At 42.7% G+C, this 25,882-nt stretch overlaps 1 protein-coding gene across 4 annotated transcripts; it reads right to left on the bottom strand.

Moving 5' to 3' along the window:
- LOC119794105 (centrosome and spindle pole associated protein 1-like) lies at positions 1-25,147 on the bottom strand. Of its 4 annotated transcripts, none has more exons than XM_038301460.1 (28): positions 25,054-25,147; positions 24,513-24,651; positions 22,752-22,824; positions 22,482-22,585; positions 18,893-19,158; positions 18,710-18,810; positions 18,472-18,568; positions 18,133-18,190; positions 17,766-18,043; positions 15,389-15,507; positions 15,167-15,308; positions 14,979-15,090; positions 14,846-14,884; positions 10,478-10,625; positions 10,234-10,398; positions 7,612-7,724; positions 7,347-7,496; positions 7,116-7,259; positions 6,327-6,422; positions 6,119-6,185; positions 5,909-6,035; positions 3,640-3,779; positions 3,452-3,562; positions 3,344-3,384; positions 3,209-3,269; positions 1,509-1,618; positions 1,272-1,413; positions 1-328 (listed from the first exon to the last, which is right to left on the bottom strand). In XM_038301460.1, exons 2-28 carry the CDS (start codon positions 24,609-24,611, stop codon positions 156-158), a joined length of 3,276 nt encoding a protein of 1,091 aa, XP_038157388.1. In that variant the 5' UTR covers positions 24,612-24,651; positions 25,054-25,147; the 3' UTR covers positions 1-155. The 4 variants fall into 4 exon arrangements, with proteins under 4 accessions (XP_038157388.1, XP_038157389.1, XP_038157390.1 ...); XM_038301461.1 differs by having other exon boundaries at positions 3,452-3,559; XM_038301462.1 differs by having other exon boundaries at positions 18,893-19,155.
- Between the last annotated feature and the right edge of the window lie 735 nt (positions 25,148-25,882).

Raw genomic sequence — 25,882 nt, 5'->3', positions numbered from 1 at the left:
TATTATGAAAATATAATTTATTTAAAACATAACAACAGTCTACAGAGGGTTAAAACATTTATAAATACGGATGCAGAAAAGTGGATTTCAGAGAAACACTGAGACACCCTGAGGTTAAAACTAATAGCATGTCTCAGGATGGACAGGATGAGCTGCTACGAAGTCAGCCGGTTCCTCCTTGATGCTCGGTCCAAATGTTTCAGGGGCTCCGATGATCCTGATCCCATCCAGGAGTCCGTGGCGACAGTTTCCTCTGAGCTCTCATGGGTCAGGCTGAGAGGAGACAGCCGAGGAGGCGAGGAGTCCTCGTCCGACTCATCCGGAGGTCCTGCAGACAGACAGGGAAGGCTGCGACTTAACAGACCTACAGAAGCTAACCTTAAAGTCGTAGGTTCCAACCATTTAATTTCTGAATTCTAGTAGTGGTGCATGACTTTACACCAGTGGATTAAGTGAATGTGATTGGTCATTTATCAAGGGGACGGAATTATTATGGTGGAAGGTTTGCAAACCAGTTTGATTATGGCCGGTTTCTCTGAAGCATCTTGCTAACCAGTTAGCAACTTAGTGCTAGTAGGTTCCCAATGGGAAATTCCATTGGGACCAAGTAGCACTAAATTGGTGACTTAGAAACGACGCTGTCAAGGAACGCTATGGACAGAGGAAACATGCAAGAGGAGGAGAGTTTAGTGCCGGAGGTCGTGGATGAGTCTCCTCCATCATACATTTTTTATTTAGAGGAGGAAAGCGGGACGAAGCTGTTGTGGAAGAGGACGCCAGGGCGGCAGAAGCTTGGTTTGGTGTAGAAGGCTTCCAGCCGTACATGTTTGAGCCCTTGCCTCGCAACGCTGCCAGTTCTGTTAGCTCTACGCCTGCTGAAGACACAGACGTCCATCCCCGTGAACACTGGGACGGAACTCAATGGGAAAGGAAATGATTCTGATTTCAACGGTAGCGTATATTAGCTGCAACATATGAATCAAGATGGGTGTTCAGGCTGACGTATAACTAACTGGCCTGCATAATATAACGGAACCCCCCCCACAGATTTTAAGACAGGATTTTTTTTTTTTTATAGAAATTTTATAACTTTTGGGACAATATCATCTGATAAAGAGTACACTTATAAACCTGTTTAAGCCAGAATGATTTGACATTTAAATATGATTTCCCTCCAACTTTAATTTTACCTTAAAATATATTATTTCAAACACCTTATGAAAACTTTTAAAAACATCCCAAACTGGTTCTAATGTTACCAGCAGCGTTACCTTGGCGACTGAGACCCATCAGCCGGCTGGTCCTGTTGCGATTCCTGAGTCCACTGCCTGCCTCCTCCAGGTTGAGCCCGATCCTCGACAGGTCAGGTCGGCTCCTCTGAGGCCCGACAGACTGGCAGGAAGCAGCCGGTTCCTGGAGGTCACAGGAAAAACCATCACGGTTCAACAAACGGACCAACAGAACCAAAGACTGCAGAGACTCATGGCTCAGGTTGACATAATGAACACCTGGGGGCGCTGCACTTGTTTGGCCAGTCTCCTCCTCTCCCTGGCAGACGGCTGACGGATCCTCTGGGGGTCAGGAGTAGGCGGCACCGGGGACGCTTCACCCAGAGGGTCTGAGCACAACCATCAGGAGAAAGAGAAGAAAATAAACTCTAAATGTTCTGCTCCAGAAACCTTAGAGCCCAAATATTGATCCATGCTTCACTGAAACTGACGGCGGCCATATTAGATCCTCCCAGAGGTTCTAGAGCAAATACTACACTGGAAAAAATCTGAATCTAGATAAGTCATTTTTCTTAAAATAAGTGCATTTGTTCTTGGATTGGAGAGGTTAAAGAGACATTTTGCCAATGGAACAAAAACATTTACATTTAAAATAAGAAAACACAATTATATTGTCTTATTTCAAAAGCATTTGATCTAAATAGCTTATTTCAAGAGTAAAATTACTCATTCCATTTGCAAATCGTCTCATTTAACTAGTCAAATTAAGTACACTTAAGAAATGTTTACATATTTCTTGATCGTTTTTCCAGTGTAGGAGATAATCCCAACCTGCAGGATTTATTGACAAAAATTTCTTCATGATCAAAGAATCAGCTTTGGTGTTTTAACTGTTGATCAAAACATCAGAACCAAAGATAAAGCATTCCTCTGATATTATATGGAGTGAATTTTGATCCAATATTGTATCAAGTAATGAGCACTTTTTGAAAATGGAGATTTGAAAAATCGCAATCCAAAAAAAAAAAAAAAAAAAATTATTTAGGCTTTATTAATATTGAAAAATTTTACTTAAAAAGTTTTTTCACAGATTTCTTTTTTTAAAGAAATTTCTTGTTTAAAGATTTGTTTATGTGCTTTGCACTTCAGCGCCACCTTACAATCCAAACGCTCGCTCTAAACCAATAGAATGTTGTTGCTAACGTCCAGCACACCAATAAAAATGCTTCTTTGCTCCTCAGTTCAGAGGAAAGCCCCGCCCCCAGAGGAGATCTGGAAAATGTTAATGTTTGTAAAATTCAATGTGAAAGAGAGGAATTGGGAAAAAAAAATGACAAAAAAATATTTTGGAAAGAAATTTTAAACATTAAATAAGAAAAAAACAAAGAAAACCTGAGAAAACATCAATGCTCCTCTACAAAATATTTAGATGAAGAATTTGCCTTTTTTTTTTTCATTCTTCTAAACATTCCACATGATCTTTGCTTAGAAAAAATATAGAACAATATTCACTCCATAGAATAATAATTATTCATTATTAATGGAATACTGAAACAACCATCAACTGATCAGGCAACTGATTCAAATATTTCATAAACCCTGAAACCAGCTCAGAGCAGAAATTGAGCCTGAAGCTGTACGTCAGATGAATGCAGTCTGGCTTTAAGATGAAAAACCTTCTTTGTGAATCAATCTGCTCGACCCTGAACTCCTCTAGTGGCAGTTTGACGCTTTAACCCTGTAGAGTTTTGTTCTACCCAATTATTAATCAGTGAATCTATAAAAATACTGAAGGTTTGAGATGAAAGATCAGTTGAAACATCAGAGGTTTCTGTGAAAACATGGAGGTCTGGTATTTTATTTTCAGTTATGGCTTGTATTCCAGGCCGTGGTTCAAAGCTGCAGGTTACTCCTTTAACGTCAGAGATCAGAACTCTGTTCAGGAGCAGCCTGTAGGCGAGGGTTTCAGTGGCTCCTACTCATGAAGGCGCTCTCAGACTCCAGGAGGAAGGCTCTTCTGGACGCTCCGCTCACACTCCTCTGAAACACACAGTCTGGGTCACTGTTCACCTAAAGACAAACTAGTCTGAGGACCAACTGAGCTCATTTCTCACCAGGTAGTGGTTCTGCTCGGGTGGAGAAAGGTCCAGGTAATCTAGAAACAAACATCTAGGTTAGATCTTCATCTGGAGGCAGACATAAGAACCTGGAGGACACGGTACCATCTTGGACTGTGGATCTGTGGCTGCTGAGCTGATGCTGCTCCCGGCTCCTCCCTCTGACCTCCTCAGGTTTACGGTCCAGACCAGAACCCGTCCAGAACTCTCCACCTGCTTCCAACATGCAGACCAGCTGTGGGTCAGGCGGTGGGTTTGGCTTTTCCACCTGAGCTGCTGTGACCGTGGCCTACCTGTGGGCTTCAGTTGAAGGGTGTCGTAGATCTGCAGCGGGTTTCTGGGCTCGGTGGTTCTGGAGTTGGGCCTTCGGACCGGAGCCTGGAGCCTGAGCCGGGCCATGTCGAACACGTCCACCGCCGGGCGCTCCCGCTCTCTGGGCAGATGAGGATAAACACTCAGCATCTGGTTCCAGCCTGCAGGATCTCAGCAGTTTGATCTCTATCATTTTAATCATTCACGAATCAGAACCAAAAACTCTGAAACAGCTTCAGGAACATAGTTTCATCTGCTTATGATCATCTGCTGATGTAACAACGTGGTTTATACAGGAACGAGTAACTCTAATTTAATGCTTTTTAATTCTCTTAGAAATCATTTTAATGCCATCAACTAGTAACCACGATCAACCGAAAGGATTTTCAGGCAAATATATTGCGATATTATATATCTGATGAAATAAAGCATTTTAAATGCCACGATAATCACATTTAATGAATCTTAATGCCAATTAAGGCCTTAATTTAAACAATTTAATGACTTTTAATGATTTTTAAAGACCCACGGAAACCATGAACAGCCTTAAAACAGTCTGATCGGAATAAGAGGAAATATTATTGCTTTAAACACAGAGATCTGCTGTGGATCCGCTGCTATTTGTGATAAAAAAGACTCCGTTTAAAATTATTTATGACTTTCAGGGTCTCCTCTACATCTGGTCGATGGCGTCACTCCGCCGCTCCAAAATAAAATCCTGCTCCCCTCCTGAATTTTTTTGTAATGCTATGTTCAGACCACATGCGCTAGAAGCAGCAGAAGCAGCTAGTTTATATGCAAAGTCAATGGTTGACACGCATCAAGGTGCAGCAAAACGTCTTGAAGCAGCGCGGCATGAGCTTCTGAGCATGTAAGACGTGACGCGCTTTACAAACAGCAGTTGCTAGAGTTGGAGGAATTTAACTTTTGCTGCTGGACGCGGCGCATCAACCAATCAGAGAAGCTGATCTTTGAGCTGGCAGGGAGACAGACACAGCACTGATGATGCAGAGCGCTATGATCACTCCTCTGAAGCAGGTTATTAACGCCTAAATTAACTTAAAATGTTTAAACCTGCTGGCAAAACGCGTTCGCTTTTATTCTGGTGTCTGCAGTTTGGATTATGTAGATAAAAAATGCCTTCCAGCCGCGATGAACAGTGGAGAAAATCCCGAAGAGGCAACCGGGCCAGAGGCTGCCCTGGAGGGGATTTCCTGGGACAGAGCACAGGTGTATGGGGATCTGAGCGACTCCGACAGTGAAACAGTATTTGATGAACTGACCTCATAGATGAAGTTTTCAGGTGGACTTTCTCACTTAAAAACATATTAAAACTACTTTCTACCCACTGATCACAGCAGAAATAGCAGAGCCGCTCTCTGCCATTGAACACAGGAGCAGCAGAAGCATCAGATGCATCTGGACACTTTACTGGACGCACTTCAGGAGCATCAAAGGTGCTCTTGACGCACCCCTGACCTTAATGTGGACAAGCATCAAAAATGAAACAGCAGAAGCTTTCTGGCGTCTTCCAGCGCTTGCTGGTCTGAATGTAGCATTAGGCATCTGATGCAGCAGATTGTATATTTCTGCACTTATTCTGGTCATTATCAGTGTTTAAAATGAATTTAAATGTTAGACTTTATTTTGAAAACCCAACAACATCCCTTTTTCCTGTCTGCCTTGCTGTGAAGCTAGCTAACCGGTGGCTACATGTCACTGTAGTGAAGGAAAACAGGGGACAACGGTCCAGCGTTGATAAACGAAGACCTGAGCTCTTCAGACTGAGGTGATTGTCTATGAATGAAAACCACACTGGTGTCATTGCAACCTGTCGTCAGAGGGAGGCGCACATTCCAGGGTTTGAATGGTTGCTCCTTTAAAGTGGCCCTGTAATGAACCATGACCACCAGTAGCTAGTAGCTAGAGAGGTCATAGTGTGAATAGGCGTTCACACTATGAGCAAAGCAGGGTGTGAAGAAGCAGAGAAACTAGAAGCAGAGGAGAGGAAAGGGAGGGCCAAAAAAATACTGGATGCTAAGAGGGATAAAAGATAAAATAAAGACGACAATAAAATAAAATGAACGTTAGTTAGTTGGTTAGTGTATGGATGTGTTACCAAGGACAGCCAGCAGATGGAGACAGAAAACGATGACAGACAGACAGACAGACAGACAGACAGACAGACAGACAGACAGACAGACAGACAGACAGACAGATAGATAGATAGATAGATAATCTGGGTCTAACCTGACATTGACAGGTGAGTCCAGCTCCTCCCAGCTTCCGTTCTGCAGATCACTCTCCAGGCGCTTCTGCTCGCTGCGAAGCTGCTGACGGAGCGCTGACAGCTCGCTGAACAGGTCATGGCGGTCTCCTGAAACCAAGAGGTTTTATCTAATGATCCCACTGAAGGAACCGCTCAGCAGCGGAACCATGAGCCAGAAAGAGTTAGTGTACCTGCAGCTCTGAGCTGGTTCCTACGCGCAGGAACAGGAGGCGACTGAAGACCGGATGATGATCGCTCCTTAAAAGGAAGAAAGATGGGGCTAATTATTCATCACTTTAATGAGAGCCTTCTCTGGCTGGGCTTCTCCTCCTTCCTTCCCTTCATTTAGCCTTGCCATCAGGTGTTTGTGTCCCCATGTGTCCACTGTGGGTTACTCACAGACAGGGCAGCGCTGGGGGGGCTGGGGGCGTGCTGCCGGGGTCTCCTGTTCTTCCTCTGCAGGGTTGGGATCGGAGGAGAAGGCTCTCTGCAGACCTGGAGACATTCAGAGGAGAGCTGCTCAACCTTCCATGTTGCTGAGGAGGAAGTGATGTCAGCAGTGGTTTCCAGCTAAAGCCCTGATAACACCCAATCTAATTTAACGTCCCATCTGAAAGAAAATACTGTGAATGAGGTCGTGGCGTTTAGCTCTGAGAGTCAACGGGGATGATCATACCAGACATGATTTACCGCAGGGGGTATGGTTAGCTTCAACTCAGACAGATTCAGGGTCTATTTTAGCCGGACTAAACAGAAATTCAGCTGCAATATTGGGTCCAACGGGAAGAGAGACGTGGTTACAAAGTAAAATACATCCACTTTTGGGGAAAATACAAAATTAAATCTGTTAAAGGCAGGAAAACAGTCAGGATTAGAGTCACACAGCGAGTAAAAAGTAGGCGGGGTAGAAATATCCCTCTCTGTGAATCTCACTGCCTAATCCAGCTTATAAACCGTCTCACAGCCTTTATTGCTGCTTTTTCCTCTTCTTTGATCCTAGTTCACATTATATTTTGTATGTATTAAAATCCTCTGTCTGATTTAAGAGATGCTGCACAGGCCTGCGTAGTCGGAGCCTCTCTATAAGCCGACGCGTGTGGACGGGCTCACAGCGGATGCAGAGAACCAGGCTTTAAGTGTCTGATAGAAGCAGCACCAGAAAACAAAGCTGTGACTCCTCAGACTGACCTCCTGCACTCTGGCCTGCATCTCTCTCTCATCCTGCCTCCTCACAGCGGCGCTCTCCTTTTCCTCTGCCTCCTTCTTCTTCCGTTCCGCTTCCTTCCTCCTCTGTTCAGCCAGCTGAATCAGCTCCTGGTTTTTGGCCTTTTGCTGTGAGACATGCAGGCAAAGCGTCAGGGAGGAGTGACGGACTGGGAGCTCAGGTCAGAGTCTAAACCTGCTGCTTTGCTTCCTCACCTCCATCTCTTTCCTCCTCTTCCTCTCCTGCTCTTCCTCGTACTCCCTCTGGATGCGGGCCCTCTGCTCTGCCAGCCTCCGCTCCTCCTTCTCCTCCTCCAGTCTGATCCGTTCCCTCTCCTCCGCTTTTTTCCGCATCTTTTCTTCGATCTGTGAATAAAAGCAGGAACCAGGGGACTAGAATGGCTCGGCTGACAGACATGAGGGAAGGAAAATGGCCCCATAAAAATCTGGCTGTCAGAGGTGAGCGGCGGGTTAAACAGACCTGCTGTTTGAGGTAAGCTTTGTACTTGTCCTGTTCCTGGAGTTGACGCTCACTGGGCTGGGTGGAAAAAACCTTCCCCCTGGCAAACTGGGTGCTTTGGACATGAGTGAAACCTGCAAAAAGGACAAAAAACTTTATTTGATTAGGAAATGTTTCCACTGTGTGTTACAGTTTAAATCCCCAGCTTTATTCAAATGAACATCCTCTTGTTCAAAAAGCAGCCTGGAATCATCACTGCAGAATGTCACGTTTTTGTCCCGTTAACAGAATTTTATCCACATTTGACTGTTTTTCTTTTACAGATGAAGTGAACATCTTAAAGCTTCCTGTCATTTTGGCAGACTGCAGTTCACATCCTGACCACCTGCTGGCAGATAGTGTCATTATTCACTCTTTTTACTAGATTAGATGCACCAGAAAACCTCTGATGGGCTCATTGAGTGAAATGGTCCTGGATTTTAAACCTTTGGCTGCAGTGTTGCTTGTTCTACTTCAAACTCTTCATATTTCTGGCAGATTTAGATTGAAATGATTTCCACTCTATCCAGAGCGCGTAGAAAACGATGCAGGTCTCTTTAAGACGGTTGTAAATGGAGGGAAAGAACTAAAGGTTTCAGCTCTCATAAACCTATGAAGCATCATTCCTTACCGCTATCATCTCAACCCATGCAGGGGACAAAAACATCTCTAGCCAAACCAACAATGACCCTAACAACCCCCCTTTCAGAGGCATAGACCAATATCAGGTATTTCAAGCTAAAAAAGAACCCAGACAACTCCCCATTCCTAAGAGAAGCTTTTCTATTGAATTAGCGTCGAGTCTCTATAGAATGGACCAAAGCCTTGTTTTGGCTTCCTGGATGGGAAGCAAAATGTCTTCAAACAAGTCCAGTGGTTTGTTTAACTTTTTTTGGAATGACTATGACCTGGAAGACAGAGAAAACCTGCATAGAAGCCTTATATTAGTAGCCCAAAAACTTGTTTCGGCTTAGAAAACATGGAAATGAAACCAGAAGAACGGGTCCATCATTTGGGTTCTTTTTTAGCCTGCAATACGAGGCTGTGAGTCTGGTGGTGTTTACTCACGTCGGCCTTGGCTAATATAATTCGTCACTCACAGCTGACCGGTCGTGTCTGTAACATTCAAGCTGCCACACAAACAGATGATTGCACTCCTGAACCAAACGCATTAAGAGGGATTCAAGCTGTGTGATAACCAGTAAATAGTTTAAACAGTTTAAGTGAAAAAGGGACTTGATTAAAACTAGATATTATGTTTCTATGGTGCTTTGTGATCCAGGATGAATCATCAGCAGCTCTGCTCATTATAGATCAGCTGTGGGAAAATGTCTCCTCTTTGCTCTGACTGCAGGAGGAGCTTTCAGGAAGGAGAAGCTGCCTGTGAGACGACACTGAGGGAAGCAGGGATACACTAGTGGCTGCTCTAGCAGCTGTACAGAGATAATGGTAGATTAACGCTTTCACATGCAGTTGATTAACCCAAAATAACTAGAAGGTCTCTAATCTTTTTCTTTTTTTTCTCCTAGTTATCAACGCCGGGCTGTTGTCTCCAGTTTTCCTTCACCTCAGTGACCTGTAGGAGACCCGAAGGTCTGTTTATTTCAGAAAGCTACTGGCAGCAGAACCGTTGCATCAGTGGGTTTAAAGGATACAAACAGCTGGATGTCATCTGCATACATGCAGAAAATGTCCAACTAGTAAAGGCTGGTGGAAGAATGTGAACAGAAACTATAGTGGCTCAATAATCCGGCAAACTACCCTTTTAATACCGTGCCAAGAACAGTCCGAGCACGGTAACCGAGATAAATATTGCGTGTAAACAGAACACAACTCAACTAGACTGTGCCAGAAACAACAGAACCGCGCTGCATCCAAAGCTAGTTCAGCAGTAGGGCTCGGCACGGTTCAGCCATGGCTCTGTTCTCTGATAACAAAGAGCGCATGATCAGACCGCATCAACTCCTATTTACAGTCATCTGACTCATTTCACAAGCTTTGCAGCAATTTCCGGCTTTACAATTCACAGATCTCTTCACCTGTTTACAACACAAACTTCCTCTCAGCCTGTTAACAATAAATGGCATCAAAAGAGCGTGGTGCGACCTGGGATGATGCCGAGATCAGGGCTATCATTGGGATTTAGGTGAAGGATGCTATCCAGACACATAAGTTCCTGAATGTTATTGACGCCGCCCTTTTTTGTTCGTCTATTTCCAACCTTGAGAACTGTAGTATCATGGACCGCCAAAAGGAGGCGAGTATCCTTGCTAGCGTGATGTATAAAAAGCTCGGCCCGATATCGGCATGGATAGGCTTCGGAGGGCTAGTGGAAATGGGGCATAAGGAGGAGTTGTTGCTATGAGTCATGGACTCCTAACCTTCGTCTGGGTTTCCTCAGAAAGAAAACCTTTTACCCTGATTGCTCTATTAGAGCAGACATGGTCAGGCGTAGACCTAGAGCAGAGGGATCAGAATCGGCTGTGTTTGATGCTCTGTGGACAGAACCCAGAGGTTCTGTTCAACCTGTCGTCTGTTTTTCTCAGTGTTCTTTATTCCCTTGTTTAAAGGTAGCTAAGCACAGACAGGAAGGAGGATGGTTACCAGGAAGCCTGTCAGCTGTGTCGTAGCTGCTGCTCTCTGGAGGCCTCTCGGCGGGCGGGGGCGGCTCAGTCCGGCGTGTCGCAGCAGCAGCTGTGGCTCTCCTCTGCCACAGTTCTGGGTTGCTGTAAGCCTCCTCGTTCAGCTTGTGCATCTGGTTGAGGTCAGCTAGGCGGATGGAAACCACCACCATGATCAATGAGAGTCTCTGATTTTTTAATGAAAAAACAAAAAGACCAGAACCTACCGATGAGATTCCCCCTGCTGTCCCTCAGCGGGGCTCCGCCTCCCCCCCTTCCCCAGGGGTCATGGTCCTTCATCTCAGCCTCCAGCTGGGCCTCCAGGTGCTCCCTCTCCTCCCGCTCCCGACGCCGGCGCTCCTGCTGCTCCTGGATCTACGACAGAGCATGTTTTAGTAACACAAGGTGACAAAGGATGGCTTCCTGTCAGCTGACTATAAAAATGAGGTCTGCATGTGGGGAAAAGGCCCGAGTGGCTGAAATAATCTGAGTTTGGCTCCATCCTTAAAACCCGCCACACCTAAACAAATCTCTCCAACTGCGATCTCTGCCACAGAAACGCCTGGAAGTTCACATCACATAAAGAAAGGCTCATTTTGTACCAGATGGTGTGAGAGTGGGCGGGACTTCCAGGACCACACGCCTCACCCAGAATCCAGGGAACAATCCTCTGCAGGTTGTAGCAGAAGCAGAGACAAACTGATATGGTATCAATATCAGGACAGATATCAGGTATCTGATCAATGGGCGCAGATCTATCGTGTGTGTTTCTATAAGAAACTTAGGTTGTGTTAAAAATCTCCTGATCAGCAGGAAAGTTTCCACCTGCTTTGATTGAATCCAGTCAGTTTGAACCCTTCAAATGATCTCTGTTTTCAGAATGGAGTTTACCCAGTTAAAACTAAAAAAGATCAGCAACCAATAGACTCATGTGTAAATCCTTCATTCATGTCCCAATTACTTACAGGTTCCTTGCCTACATGTTTCAATGTAGCGGGCTGCAGTGCTGAATTCTGCCCCCGCCACACTAAAATCTGTCCCCCCACGCTGAAATCTGTCCCCTCCACGCTGAAATCTGTCCCCTCCACCCTGAAATCTGTCCCCTCCACGCTGAAATCTGTCCCCTCCACGCTGAAATCTGTCCCCTCCACGCTGAAATCTGTCCCCTCCACCCTGAAATCTGTCCCCTCCACCCTGAAATCTGTCCCCTCCACCCTGAATCTGTCTAGCCTGGGTGCCAGTCCGAACTTAGTCCCGCCCACAAAGGTTTGAGTTCGGGGAAGTTCGGTCTGGCTCTGCTCCATAGTAGCGCGAGTATTAAAGCCCACTGTCAGGCGATCCAATCAAATTGTCAGGGCGGGCTTTATATGATGATGGACAGATGATCAAGAGTAACGTAATCAACCACGTGACCAAAGTGCGCTTGGGTGACAACAATAATGGCTGCCGCTGGAGAGTTTAGGTGAGTAGATTCTGCTATTAGGTCTGTTCTAGAAGATATCGACAGCAAATTAATTTTAAAAGAGGAACAGAGAAACGCGATCAAGGCTCATCTTCTTATTCTAGGCGTGCAACTGCACGCTTTGATTTTTGTTGACAACATCTATGCATCGCTTAACATACGTCACGCACTCCGTTGCTCTTATTGGTTGTAGGTCTATCCAATTGAGTGCAGAGGCATTTTTTTTCCTGGTTCGTTCAAAACACGCCCCATAATCACAGCTCTATGGAGCAGTATCAGACTCATATTCTGACTAGAATTGAGTCGGACTACGTCAGGCTAGAATCTGTCCCCTCCACCCTGAATCTGTCCCCTCCACCCTGAATCTGTCCCCTCCACCCTGAAATCTGTCCCCTCCACGCTGAAATCTGTCCCCTCCACGCTGAAATCTGTCCCCTCCACGCTGAAATCTGTCCCCTCCACGCTGAAATCTGTCCCCTCCACGCTGAAATCTGTCCCCTCCACCCTGAAATCTGTCCCCTCCACCCTGAAATCTGTCCCCTCCACGCTGAAATCTGTCCCCTCCACGCTGAAATCTGTCCCCTCCACGCTGAAATCTGTCCCCTCCACGCTGAAATCTGTCCCCGCTACGCTGAAATCTGTCCCCTCCACGCTGAAATCTGTCCCCTCCACCCTGAAATCTGTCCCCTCCACGCTGAAATCTGTCCCCTCCACGCTGAAATCTGTCCCCTCCACGCTGAAGTCTGTCCCCTCCACGCTGAAATCTGTCCCCACTACGCTGAAGTCTGTCCCCTGCACGCTGAAGTCTGTCCCCGCTACGCTGAAATCTGTCCCCTCCACCCTGAAATCTGTCTCTGCTACGCTGAAATCTGTCTCTGCTACGCTGAAATCTGTCTCTGCTACGCTGAAATCTGTCCCCTCCACGCTGAAATCTGTCCCCGCTACGCTGAAATCTATCCCCGCTACGCTGAAATCTGTCCCCGCTACGCTGAAATCTATCCCCGCTACGCTGAAATCTGTACCTGCTACGCTGAAATCTGTCCCCTCCACCCTGAAATCTGTCCCCCCCACCATGAACTCTGTCCCCTCCACCATGAACTCTGTCCCCGCTACGCTTTTCCAAGCACACTCTGGAATTACTTCTCATATAAATACCAATGAGACTTTACTAAGCAATAAACAGTGGCGCCCTCTACTGGATGGCCATAAAACTACAACACAGAGAAATTCCTTCTAAGCAGAAGTGATCAATTAATCTGATTAAACATATTTTAATCAAATAAACTATTAAGAATTATTCCTAAACCATGTTTCCATTCCTATCAGAATCAGGTTGTTGACGATCCGACTACACGGCAGAAGTTTTGAGGTTAACTTTTATCTTAAAACTACTCTTTTTCCACTCATCCCAGCGAATACAGCCTCTCTTTCCATTGCGTCTGCTATTGTACACAGGAGACCAGCAACATGCGCCAGATGGGTTCACAGCTTCAAAATGAGCTGCTGCGTGAATTGCTGTGCTTGGAGACAACACACTGTACCCAAACTGATGTATTATCATCGTTATGTGAGGAATCTCTTCAGTTCTGAAAATCGCCCAACAATATCATCAATATCTTAAGATTCTCCATCATCCACATCATAGACATTCCAAAAATGTAAAAAAAAAATTATTCACTGGACTTTGTTTCCAAGTTTGAAGACGTTTTGCTTCCCAATCAGGAAGCTTTTTCAATTCAAAATGTCAGAAATAGCGTTGAGTTTGAATCGTTATAGAGTGGCCCAAAAACAAAGCCTTGTTCTGGCTTACAGGACATGCAAATTGACCTGGACGAAAGGATCTGCCCTTATGGTATTGGGATTTGTTTTGGTTCTTTGTTAGCCTGCAATACCCAATACTGGTCTATGCCTCTGAAAAGGAGGTTATTAAGGGGAATTAATGACCTGGCTGATCAGGCAAATATTCTGGTCTCCTATATGGGGGTGGGGGTAGCGATGATAGCGGGAAGGAATCAATTCTTTCGAAAGCTAGATCCTGCCTGTCCCGTTCTGTTTAAGGTTGGTTGTTTTTTTGTTGTTTTTTTTTTTTTTTTACCATAAATGGCTTCCTTTACACCCCTATTAAACCACCTGTCTTCTGGTCCTTAAAAAGAATGTCCTTGGAGAGGTTGTTTGGTTTGTCAAGTTGAGGAGAAACTGAGATATTTGCAAGACAAAGTTCAAAATTTTTTTAATGTCCTTAGACAGAGAGAAAAAAGCTCTGACTCAGTACTTACATTTATACCTTAAAAAATCCCAACACACTCCCTCTCCCATGGAACTATGCCACACCTGCACAAAGAACTTTCTCACAACATTTGGTTATTCCCAAGAAAAAACACTTAAATTGTCAAGGACATATATTTTAGCCAGATAAACACTCAGAACAGGTCTACTGTTCACAGCATGAAGGAGGCTGTGTGAACTCATTCTTGTCTCTCATGACCCTCCCTTCATCCTTGTCTAGAGAAGGGAGGCAACTGCTTTCTGTCATCCCCCACTCTTAGCTCCCTACATAACTTAACTCCAGCATACAGACTGGTACAAAACTTCTAAACAATCACCCCTATTTAGGCAGAGGAAAGGCACACTCAGAATATTTTATCTCACAAATATAATATTATATGTTTCATGTTGCACGATTGTACCATAAAAAATTCCTAGTTGTGAACTCCTTCACTAACAATGGCAATAAACCCGATTCTGATTCTGAAATAGGCCAAGGAAAATATGCTTTCACAGGTTTCTCCAATGTAAAGATCAGAGTATCCATCACTGCATTGACCTGCATTCAACACTCTGCTCATATTTGGTTTGGGGGTTTTGTCCTTAGGATGCACTAGTCTCTGTTTAGGGGTCTTGTTTGGTTTAGAATGTACTGGAATTTTGTGTTTGGAGAAAATCAACCAACCTGATGGAACAGGAACAGGAAGGACGTGTCTAAAGAAAGCAGGAGGTACTGGGACAGGACTAGAGTGAATCTGGGATGTTAGAGATCTCAACGAGGGGAAAATCCTAAATATTTCTACCATCAACTCTTAAAAAAAACAAACAGTTCTCCTCTAGCAGCTAGTCTCGTCTAGATCCATTTTACCTCGCCGAAAGGAGTGCTGCTCCCAGTCCTGGAAGCTTCCTGTCAACATACCACAGACTGGGATGTAAGAAGCACACATGCTTGCCTTTGTGATCCCAGCGGTTTTTATCTGACTGGAAAGAATCTGCCTTACCTGCAGTTTTAGAGCCTCTCTGTAGCTCAGAATCCGGTCCCTGGTGGATCCAGTCCTCTCTGAGGGGAAGCCTCCCGCCTGTGAGCCGGCAGCAGTGCTCTGGTTGCTGGGTCTGAACAGAAAGTTCCAGAACAGCGACGCTCAGAATCAAGGAGAGCGGTTTATGAAGAACACCTTAAAGCCCTTACCCTAACAAAGCTTCTGGGTAACTGTAGCCACCATGCTGGCTGTGGGGGCTGTGGGAACCCAGCTGGCTGCTCACAGCTCCCCCTGGTGGAATATTCCAGTAGGACACAGGGAAGCCGGGGCCAGCATCAGGACCGCGATGATCTGGATGAGATAGGAAACGGCGGGTCATATGCAGAAGAGGCGTTCTAAAGGTTCTCTTCCTGTTAGAGGCCAACACTTACAGTAGGCCATGTTTGTGTCCAGCAGGTTTCTGGTTCCGCAGCACTGATGGGGTTCTCCATACAGGCTTCTGTATGCGTCTCTCATAGGAGGCGGCGGATGAGGAAGGAAGGCAGAGGTTCTAGAGAAAACAATTGGTTTTTCAATATGTTTACTTGTGCATTCTCATATGCTTATGCACTAGTGAAACGTCATCAGCCTCAGCCGTTGACTGTTCCAATTCATAAGAACAGAAGACAGAGAACGGACAAAGTCCCTGGACGGACCCCTCCATAAAAGTTTAAAAAGCGACCGACCTTTAGAATCATAGACAGGTTTCAGATATTACAGGCCAACAATGGAACCAAACGACCCACTCATTGGTTACCATTTGCATGTCTCTAAGCAATACAAGGCCTTGTCTATATAAAGACTCAAACTCACTGCGGATCCAGACATTTGAATTGAGAAAGCTTCCTGGAGGGGAAGCGAAACGTCTTCAAATCTTGGAAACCAAGTCCAGTGGATTGTGTTTGTTTTTTTTTTTTACGTTTACGAAATGACTGACCTGGATGACTGAGAATCTTCATCAGCATATTTCACACCCCTCCCTCTTTACCCAGCATGCATCAGAGCAGACTAGTCCGTTCTCAAGATTGAAAGCTGTACCAGCATGCACTGCGGCAGAGTATTAAATTAAAAGTTCTCTTTTCTGTTGCCGTTGTTCAATAAAAATACCTTTTAAGATCATTTGAGTCAAGAACATTATACTTTTAAGTGTCACTATATGGCCCATTTACCAATTTAATGCATAATTTAAGAAAAAATTCGAAGTTTAGATCGCCACGGCAACCAGCGAACTCTTTACATTTTGATGTAATGAAATTGAGAACTTGCCTATGGTCATTTTAAGTAGATTTAATTGTATGGTGTTTATTTTGAAGATGTTGCCTAAGCTATTAAAGCTTAAACAAATTAGCCACATCTGTTAATGTAAGACAAAAAGGTATGAGAATTGTGAGGTTCAAAAGGGAGGAGAACAAGGACAGTTTAGCTGGGTGCACTTGATGTTAAATATGGTTACTTTAAAGTCGTAGGAATCGGCCGTTCCAACCGTTGCATTTCCAAATTCTCCCGAGTCGTGCACAATTTTACACAAGTGAATCTAGTGAATGTGATTGGTTATTTATCAAGGGGGCGGGGTTGTTGTGGCCCTTGATAAATCCCACGAAGGTTTGCAAGCCAGGTTGATTGTGGCCTGTTTTTCGGAAGCATCTTGCTAACCAGTTAGCAGCTTAGTGCTAGCAGGTTCCCAATGGTAAATTCCATTGGGACCAAGTAGCACTAAATTGGTGACTTAGAAGCGACACTGTCAAGGAACGCTATGGACAGAGGAAACATGCAAGAGGAGGAGAGTTTAGTGTCGGAGGTCGTGGATGAGTCTCCTCCTTCATACATTATTTAGAGGAGGAAAGCGGGGATGAAGATGTTGTGGAAGAGGACGCCAGGGCGGCAGAAGCTTGGTTTGGTGTAGAAGGCTTCCAGCCGTACATGTTTGAGCCCTTGCCTCGCAACGCTGCCAGTTCTGTTAGCTCTACGCCTGCTGAAGACACAGACGTCCATCCCAATGAACACTGGGACGGAACTCAATGGGAAAGTAAATGATTCTGATTTCTGCCGTTACGTATATTAGCTGCAACTTATGAATCAAGATGCTATGACTGAAAACAAATTGATTGACAGATAACAGTTGATATATGATTGGTGGAATTTAGGTGTTCAGGCTGACGTATAACTAACTGGCCTGCAGAAGATAACGGAAAAAACCCCCACAGATTTGAAGACTTTTTAAGATTTTAAGAATTTTCTAACTTTTGGGACAATATAGTCTGATAAAGGCTAGATTTATATACATGTTTAAGCCAGAATGATTTGACATTTAAATATGATTTCCCTACGACTTTAAGTTCAGTTAATGTTCTGTTCTGTTGAGCCATATTAAACCTCCAAGTTATTTTATTAGGACATTTCTTTTGTAAATTGTTTTTTTTTTTTTTTGCAATGTAAATAAACCACCTACTAGAATGGACATCTGCCTACTGCCTTCTTCAGCCACAGTCTATCTTACATTTATACTGTAAATTTGTAACTCAGACATAAATGTGAAAGTTGTATTTGTTGCAAGCTTGTTGCTCTTTCAGTTATATATGTGTTGCCACGAAGAAATAAATGTAAATCTTACATTTATGTACACTAACCGCTAGGAATGTGTTTTTATTGACAGTTTTCTCTCCCCCTACAGGACGAAGTACGTTTTTCTGAGTCATGAGAAGAAATGAGATGCATCGTTTCCTTTCATTGAATGATATAAATGAGCAAATGGTTCAGCATCAGCCACACCTGTGGATGTCGACGGCGTTCTGGACGGACGGGGCAACATGCCGACCATTTGGAGACAGACGTCCGTCCCCCATGCCGAGGGCGGAGCTGTACTCCAGCAGAGGGGACTGGAAGGCGACGTGCGGCAGATCAGGCAGAGGCCTCTCTCTTCCCCTCACCGCAGCCCTCTGGTTGCTGGCGGTGGTCCTGGATGATGATCCGCTCTCTGCTGTCGCTAAAGGCTCTGCGGATAGAGGAGCTTCCCTCCTGCTCAGTCCGAACTGTCTGATTCGCTCTGGCTGCAGGCAGCAGAGACAACAGGATGGAGAAGATTAAAAAGAGGTAAAAAGCTAGGAGAGTCCAAAGTGTGTGCTGTGTGGCGGCTGACCGGCTTCTCGGGGTCGTTAGCTCCTGTCGCAGCGACCTTCATCTCCAGATCCTTTTCCCTGAAAACATCCCACATGCAACACATCTGAAGGACCAGAAACCAGGACCAACATTCTCTTCTTTTTAAATCAGAGGAAGCATCCATCGGACCAAACAAATTCATCTTACCCTGGAACTTCTTTAATAAACGCTTTTCCTGGTAGCTCAATATTTGCAGGTTTAATTTCTGCTTTTAGTCTATAATGTCTTACTGCCTGTTGATTTACCCGTTAAAAGTCTAATAAAACCTACTGCAGTCTGTTTTTTCAAAGAGAGAAACAGAGAAAATAAAGTCTTCTACCTCTTTCTGTTGCGATGCTGTTCAGCTATCTGCTCCTGCAGCTCCTTTCTGTAGCGCTCCTTCTTCCTCCTCAAAGCCTCGGCGCTATCAGCAGCTCCTGAACACAAACCACAGGTCCTATTTTAGCTCCTACATCCAGATACTTTCTTTTAGATTTTAATTCTGGAAGCCGGGAAAATGTTCATCAGGATTCACAGTTATTTCCAAAAGAAGCAAAAGGAGCAGAGAGCCTGGCTACCTATAACCAGTCCGGTCCCAAAGTGAGCTTTGTCGTTTTTCCAGATGTCTCTTGATCTCCTGCCGTCGCTCCAAACCTCTGATGTTTGCTCCTCCTTCTCCCTGACAGGAGAAATTATAAAAACAATGAAAACCGAAGGGAAAAAGTCAGAAAAAGACCAACCAAACTGCTCTGCTGGGTTACCTTTCATCACTTCTAGCCCACAGACTCTTCTGATAACCGGCCTCAGATCTAGGAAGCCGGGGCTTTCTTCCTCCAGTCTTCTCCAGCTGATCTTTAAACGCCTCCTCCTCTCCAGAATCCAGGTCCAGTGGACTCTCCACCCGGTCTGGATGCATGTAAAGATCCGAAACAGGCTCCTGGTTCTGGTCGGCGAGCTGCGGCGCTCTGAGCAGCCCTCTGTCCCACGTCAGACGCTGCTTAGGAACATCCGTCTCCGGTTGAAGCTGCTGGAGAGACCAAGATGCATCTGTGATTAGACCAGAAGACGAGGACTAAAGGAGGCGAGGGTCAGCCTGGGTGCATCTTATGGTTCATTTGGTCACCAGAAAGACCTATCCCCACCAATAATTTCAGCTTTTTTCCCCTTCCTGCTCATTTCCTTTAGCCAAAGGTAACAGAGGTCGGGTGCAGCTAACTGTGTTCAGAGCGTTTTGGGTCAGTGTCCTGTTTTCCTCCTCTCTCCCGCTACGTGGTTGGAGGAGAGAAAAACAGCAGCACTCAGTGAATATTAACAGGCAGCTACTTAGATGTTTAAGTAAAATTTGGTTCCATGCCATACAGAGCTCTTTCAGCTAAAAATGGCAACAGATTGTAAATTTATACAAGTTAGTATTATAATGCAAAAAGCTTGAAAAAACGTAGTTTTTTCCTTCTTTACTAGTTGAAGAAAGCTTGGCTTCTCAGACGACAATGGCTCCCAGTTACAGCTTAAATTAACACATTTTCTTATTGAACAGACAGAATCAGACTGCAGAGCTTCTACATATCTTGAAATTTTGTTTCTGGCATCATAACATAAGTAAATAGGTTCATAAATCTTTTTTTAAGCAGATCAAAGAGAGAAGCAGTGAGAGCTGCAGATTTAAAGGTGAAACAGATTTACTGGGATATGCAACACGCAATCATATATATCTCCAAGTTTACAAGAGAAAAATATGCTATGCTATATTTAAAATGTTTTCTGGATGGGTGGAATTAAAATTGTACATTCTAGGGATGATAAATATCGATTTTGGCATCGGAATCGGCTGTTATTGGTTAATTTCTTTATATATGAATGTTTTTGGGCCTCATACATATATATATATATATATATATATATATATATATATATATATATATATATATATATATATTGCAATAAAAGGCATCTCTATAACCATCTATTAATATAAATATCAGTGTATTATGGTTCTTTTGTGTTTTTAACAATAGGAAAGCATTCAATAAATAGATGTTTGAGCTCATTTCTGGAAAATTCAAAAACCTAATGAAAGCGTTCGGATGGAGTAGCTGTAGGTCCATCAGCATCCACCATTAGAGCTCAGAAAGGTGAAACGAATTTTTTTTTTTCAGCTGCCATGCATTTGGGCATTGTCAGTATCGGATGCCTTCTCCCTCTCTGCCCATTCTTCTTCCTCTTTGAAACCCAGACCTTGGGGTGCTGCATTTTTCAGTCTTGGACGTTTTTACCACACTTCTGCTTATTTACACATTTCCTTGTTAATTTGTTTTGTAATCAAATGTGAAATGATGTTCGCGTGGCATTTAAGCCCTGGTAGAGGGGAGGGGTGTCAATATTGTCATGCTTTGTTTCACTGTTTACTGCTGACAAATGAGGAAGAACATGAAGATTAGATTAGAATAAGTTATTTTGGTTTTCATTTTGGATTTTCTTTTTATATTATCTCGGCCTCAGCAGATGGCCGCTCACACTGAGCCTGGTTCTGCTGGAGGTTTCTTCCTGTTAAAAGGGAGTTTTTCCTCTCCACTGTCGCTACAAGCACGCTTAGAGTGAGGGATTGCCGATGCAATCAACTGGTTCTCCTTATATTGAAAATCAATTTGATTGTATGATCTGGTGAACTGTAAAGTGCCTTGAGATGACATATTGTGAATTGGCGCTATATAAATAAGCTGAATTGAATGGAATGTGTAGATGGGGTAACCCTAAATGTATTTTTATTATGCTTTAGTTTGGCCCTGTGATTTGTTTTGTTTTCCACATCTTTTATATTTTCTATTTTGTGTGTGTGTGCTCCATCCCAGTGCTCATGCAAAAGCAAAGAATTTAACTTGATATAGGAAAGTCAGTTCCAATGTGCCAGAGAAAACACCACTTTGAATTAAATCAAACCTCAGCAGTGCACAGAGCTGAGACACACTGCAAAACCTTTCAGCTACAACTTGGTCTGATCCTTTAATGGCAGCTTTCACTGTGACAATATGTACGTGTTATGCTACGTTCATCTTTGCTGCTCTGGCTGCAAGGTGGAAAAAATGGCTCTGATGCGCGTTGGGCGGAGCTACCCTATCCTTTCGTTGCCTGTAACAATAGCAGCTGTATTTGCTGTGATCACCAGTGGGTAAAAAGTAGTTTTACAACATTTTTCATTGAGAAAGTCCACCTGAAAACTTCATCTATGCAGTCAATTCATCTAGATTACCATCCTTCCTTCAAATATTATTTCACTGTCACAGCCGCTCAGAACCCCGTACACCGGTGGTGCGCTGTCACTAGGAATCCTATTCAAAAGCAGGCTGTGGCTCTGGTTTCTGATTGGTTGATGTGGTGCGTCCAGCAGAAAAAAGTTACATTTTTCCAACTCCAGCAGCAGGTGCTTTCGCAGCGCGTTCCGCGCGTCAAATGCTAACCCTAACCCTATGATGCACTGCTCCTGCTGCTCAAAACGGGACGTTTTGCTGCGCCTTGATGTGCGTCAACCATTGACTTTGCATGTAAACTAGCTGCTCCTGCTGCCTCTGCTGCTTTAGGTGTGAACGTAGCGTTAGACATCCAACCTTTTCTATGCACCACCAAATCTAATGCATTTGGATTTCACAAAGAGGAAAGAATATTTCCCCCCAAATCTGTGGAGCATTAAAAATCTAAAATAGGAACTGAATTGAAACGTTCATTTCGCTGCTTAACTGCTCATTCACTGTTGAAAAGCTGTATGCATTCATTTAGCATATACTTTGTGTATACAAAATGACAATTAAGTCTAAGTAAAAAGTCCCAAATCCACACATTCTGACATTTATTTGCTGTGTTAAAACTGCAAGCCATCAAGCTAACGGGAGCTAGCATTCTTCTTCTTCTTCTTCCCTCCTCCAGGGGCTATATGTAGAGCCCCCCCTACAGGTTTGGTAGGAGACAGTTCAGTAGATATTAGCAGCTTATATATGAACGTTTACAGTTTTTCTGGAAAGATTTAGTGGGCGTGGCTTATAGTGAGGTGCGATCTATAGTCCAGAAAATTCGGTACCGTTTCATCATCCTCAATATTCTGTAGTTCTTTCCTCAATTAGACTAATAACTGAATCAAGCTGAGGAAGGACAATCTTCCTCGTCGTTTCCTGAACTGCTCTAATTATTTGTCTTGATTTTTTCTCTGGTTCCTGTTCTTTAGTTTTCATCTATTCTTCCTGCTCTTATTTTACTTGGAGAAAATGCTCTAAATTTGACAAGTGGATATGTTTATCTGCCAGTCCCTGTCTGTGTGTGTGTGTGGGTGGGTGGGTGTGGGGGATTTAAAGGGACAGTAACCTGAGCCATGTAGCGTCTGTAGTCCATACGGAGCTCATTCTGCAGCCTGTGTTTCTTCTTTTCGTACTCCGCTCCAAGGGGCAGACCTGCACTGCAGCTTTCCTCTGACAAACACACATCCATCAGTGTCACACAGAGGCCGGCAGACGATGAGGTTTTAGGCTGAAACACAGCCGCTCACTCAAATCCCAGATGCTAACTCCATAGAAACATTTCTGCTTTTTTCCTCATTTTCTAAAATAAAGTGCAACAATGAAGAAAATAAAAAACCTTTAGCCTGGTTAGCAGTCCGTGGAGGGATGTTCTCTTTCACCGAGGACCCCCTGGTTCTGCTGGGCTTTGCCTGTCAACCAGAGGAAGCTTTTAGATCAGATATTCATGTTTTCATCACAGTTAAAGGTCAAAGCTACAGCTTTCTCTATCAAAACAGTGAATTAAATGAAAAAAACACATCTACATGACATCTAAAATTATGTAGAACGCAAAAATATAAATAAAAAAAAAAAAAAATTGAAAAGTAGCTTCTTTTCTGCTCTTTACAGCTGAGATTGAAGTAAAAAAAAAATTAAGCAGAACCTCAGTCAGGTTTCAGAAGGCTGGACTGAAGGAAGCAAAGATGCTCAGGAGGAAAACAGGTTGCTGCTTTTCCTCAACTGGTAGGTTCATCATTTAAAACAGTGATTCATTGTTTTTCTACATTTTATTTTGAGTTTTAACAATGTGTTTTTTGGTTTACAAATAACATTCTTTATAAGGAGATCGCCTTCCCTTTAGTCCAAGCTCAATACAAAAGCTCACAACTTCCACTCACTCCAGAGGAAAACCTGTCCAAGACGTGAACAAAATGTGTTCTCTAAAATGCAATGAAAAAAAAAACACTTACACATACAAAATACATTTTATATACACATATATACACACATATGTATATACGTATATATATGTATATACGTATATATACGTATATATATGTATATACGTATATATATGTATATACGTATATATATGTATATACGTATATATATATGTATATACGTATATATATATATATATATGTATATACGTATATATATGTATATACGTATATATATGTATATACGTATATATATATGTATATACGTATATATATATATATATATGTATATACGTATATATATATATACGTATATATATGTATATACGTATATATATATATATATATACGTATATATACGTATATACGTATATATACGTATATATATATATACGTATATATATATATACGTATATATATATATACGTATATATATATATATACGTATATATATATATATACGTATATATATATATACGTATATATATATATATACGTATATATATATATACACGTATATATATATATACACGTATATATATATATATACGTGTATATATATATATACACGTATATATATATATATACGTGTATATATATATATATATACGTATATATATATATATATATATATATATATACGTATATATATATATATACGTATATATATATATATATATATACGTATATATATATATATATATATATATATATATATATATATATATACATATATACATACATATATACATATATACACACACACGTATATATACATATATACACACACACGTATATATACATATATACACACACACGTATATATACATATAAACACACACACGTATATATATATATATATATATAAACAAAAAATATACCTGAGAAAAAAGAAAAGCAACTCATAAAACCCATTTGTTATTATTATTATTATTATTATTATTAAAAGGTTTTTTAAAGTTTCTTTCAGGATGACATTTTCCCTAAATTCTTTTTTTAACATTTTTTTTCCATTTACAAAGCTTGTTCCTTAACTGCAACAAAAACAACATGACACCTCAGATTTAATAACAATTATTACATAACGTAACAGATATGTAAAAAAGATGAAGTCATACATCCCATGTTTATAACCTAACAAAGTTCCTTGTGAAGATGAAGTATCTGAGCAGACCTACCATGATCTCCATGTAGGGAGGCTCCTGTTCTAAGCAGGCTTTATCCTCGGCCACCCGCGCCTTGCTCTCTCTGATAAACTTCTCCAGCTCGTCCTCCATCTCCTTCAGCTAAAGGATCCACTTCGGTTTACATTACCACCTAGAAGAGAGAGGAGGGAGTCAGTCACATCATTCAAGCAGCCTGCGTTAAAGGGTTACTGTCTCTTTAAATCTCCGTTGTCAGGCAACGACAATGGAAAGCGTCCCAAGCCACAGACAGCTAGCTAATTTAGCCTGTTTTCACGGTGCAGACCGCCTTTTCTCCAGTTATAAAGGCAGCTTTGTGTTAAACTGTGAAACAACAGTAATGATGGGAAGGTGTGTTTATATCAGCCCCGGATTACACCGGCTAACCGTTAGCTGAATCCAAAGCAAAGGGAAGTCCCGATCAATTATAAGACAAATAAATTCACAAGCTAATATAAGTAATGATTATCTCCTCCCCTCCCTCCATGTTTGCTAGAATATAATCTGTATGACCAGAAACGCAAAGCAAACATACCGTTTGGAGGAAGCTGCGCTCAGAAAGTTCACTGCATCAGCGCTTCCTCGCAGGCTGCCCGCCTTAGAGCAGCAGCTCTGGAAAAATATCTACTTCCGGTTTAAGCTCGTAGCTTTCAAAATAAGAGCTTCTTTGAAATATAGGTAAATATGCATATATGCTTTATTCATAATTTACATAAATGCAGATACAAAATACCTAAATAAATATCTGCAAAGCCTGGTGTGAGAGAAAGGAGCACCATGTTTAGCATGTGCTGCAGTGCAAAAACTAAACTTTGTTGTGCTTAATATCTAACTATTTGTTTGGCATAATTTAGGAAAGGAAAAGGTGTTTGGGGAGCTTAAAGTCCTGATCTAGGACCAACAGAACCAGACAGTCTCACTTTTAATCTGATATAAAAATCTGCGGCAGAAGGTAAAGTTTAGGTCGATGGTAAGGAGGTCTTCAGCTCTAGGAGCCCATCACTAAAGGCAGGAAGGCTTTGTTTGCTCCATTCAAAGTTCAGTTTATTTCTATAGCGCCAATTCACAACACACGTCATCTCAAGGCACTTTACAGTTCACCAGATCATACAGTAAAATTGATTTAAAGTTTTCTATCTAAGGAAAACCCGTTGATTGCATCGACTCATTGACTTGAAGGCAATCCCTCACACTAAGCATGCTTGTAGAGACAGTGGAGAGGAAAAACTCCCTTTTAACAGGAAGAAACCTGTTAAAATGGAGAAATTAGAATGTTTTAATCTAATTCACAATGCAAATCCACGAGGTCAATAAAACATTTGGCCAAATAATGTTTTATCAAATGATTTGCTTAATCAAGAACC

Source organism: Cyprinodon tularosa, unplaced genomic scaffold (assembly GCF_016077235.1).
Source record: "Cyprinodon tularosa strain WSP-4 unplaced genomic scaffold, ASM1607723v1 ctg468, whole genome shotgun sequence".
NCBI lineage: Eukaryota > Metazoa > Chordata > Actinopteri > Cyprinodontiformes > Cyprinodontidae > Cyprinodon > Cyprinodon tularosa.
The sequence above is the reverse complement of the archived record's forward strand: the minus strand, read 5'-3'. Positions and strand labels throughout refer to the sequence as shown.

Bases quoted from the DNA above. Each gene is read 5' to 3' on its own strand.
- LOC119794105 (XM_038301460.1), bottom strand. From the start codon at position 24,611: ATGGAGGACGAGCTGGAGAAGTTTATCAGAGAGAGCAAGGCGCGGGTG. The intron at 15,309-15,388 runs GTAAGTGTTGGC...TATCTCATCCAG, and splicing joins GGACACAAACATGGCCTACT to ATCATCGCGGTCCTGATGCT. The intron at 6,036-6,118 runs GTACACTAACTC...TCTTGGTTTCAG, and splicing joins GAACCAGCTCAGAGCTGCAG to GAGACCGCCATGACCTGTTC.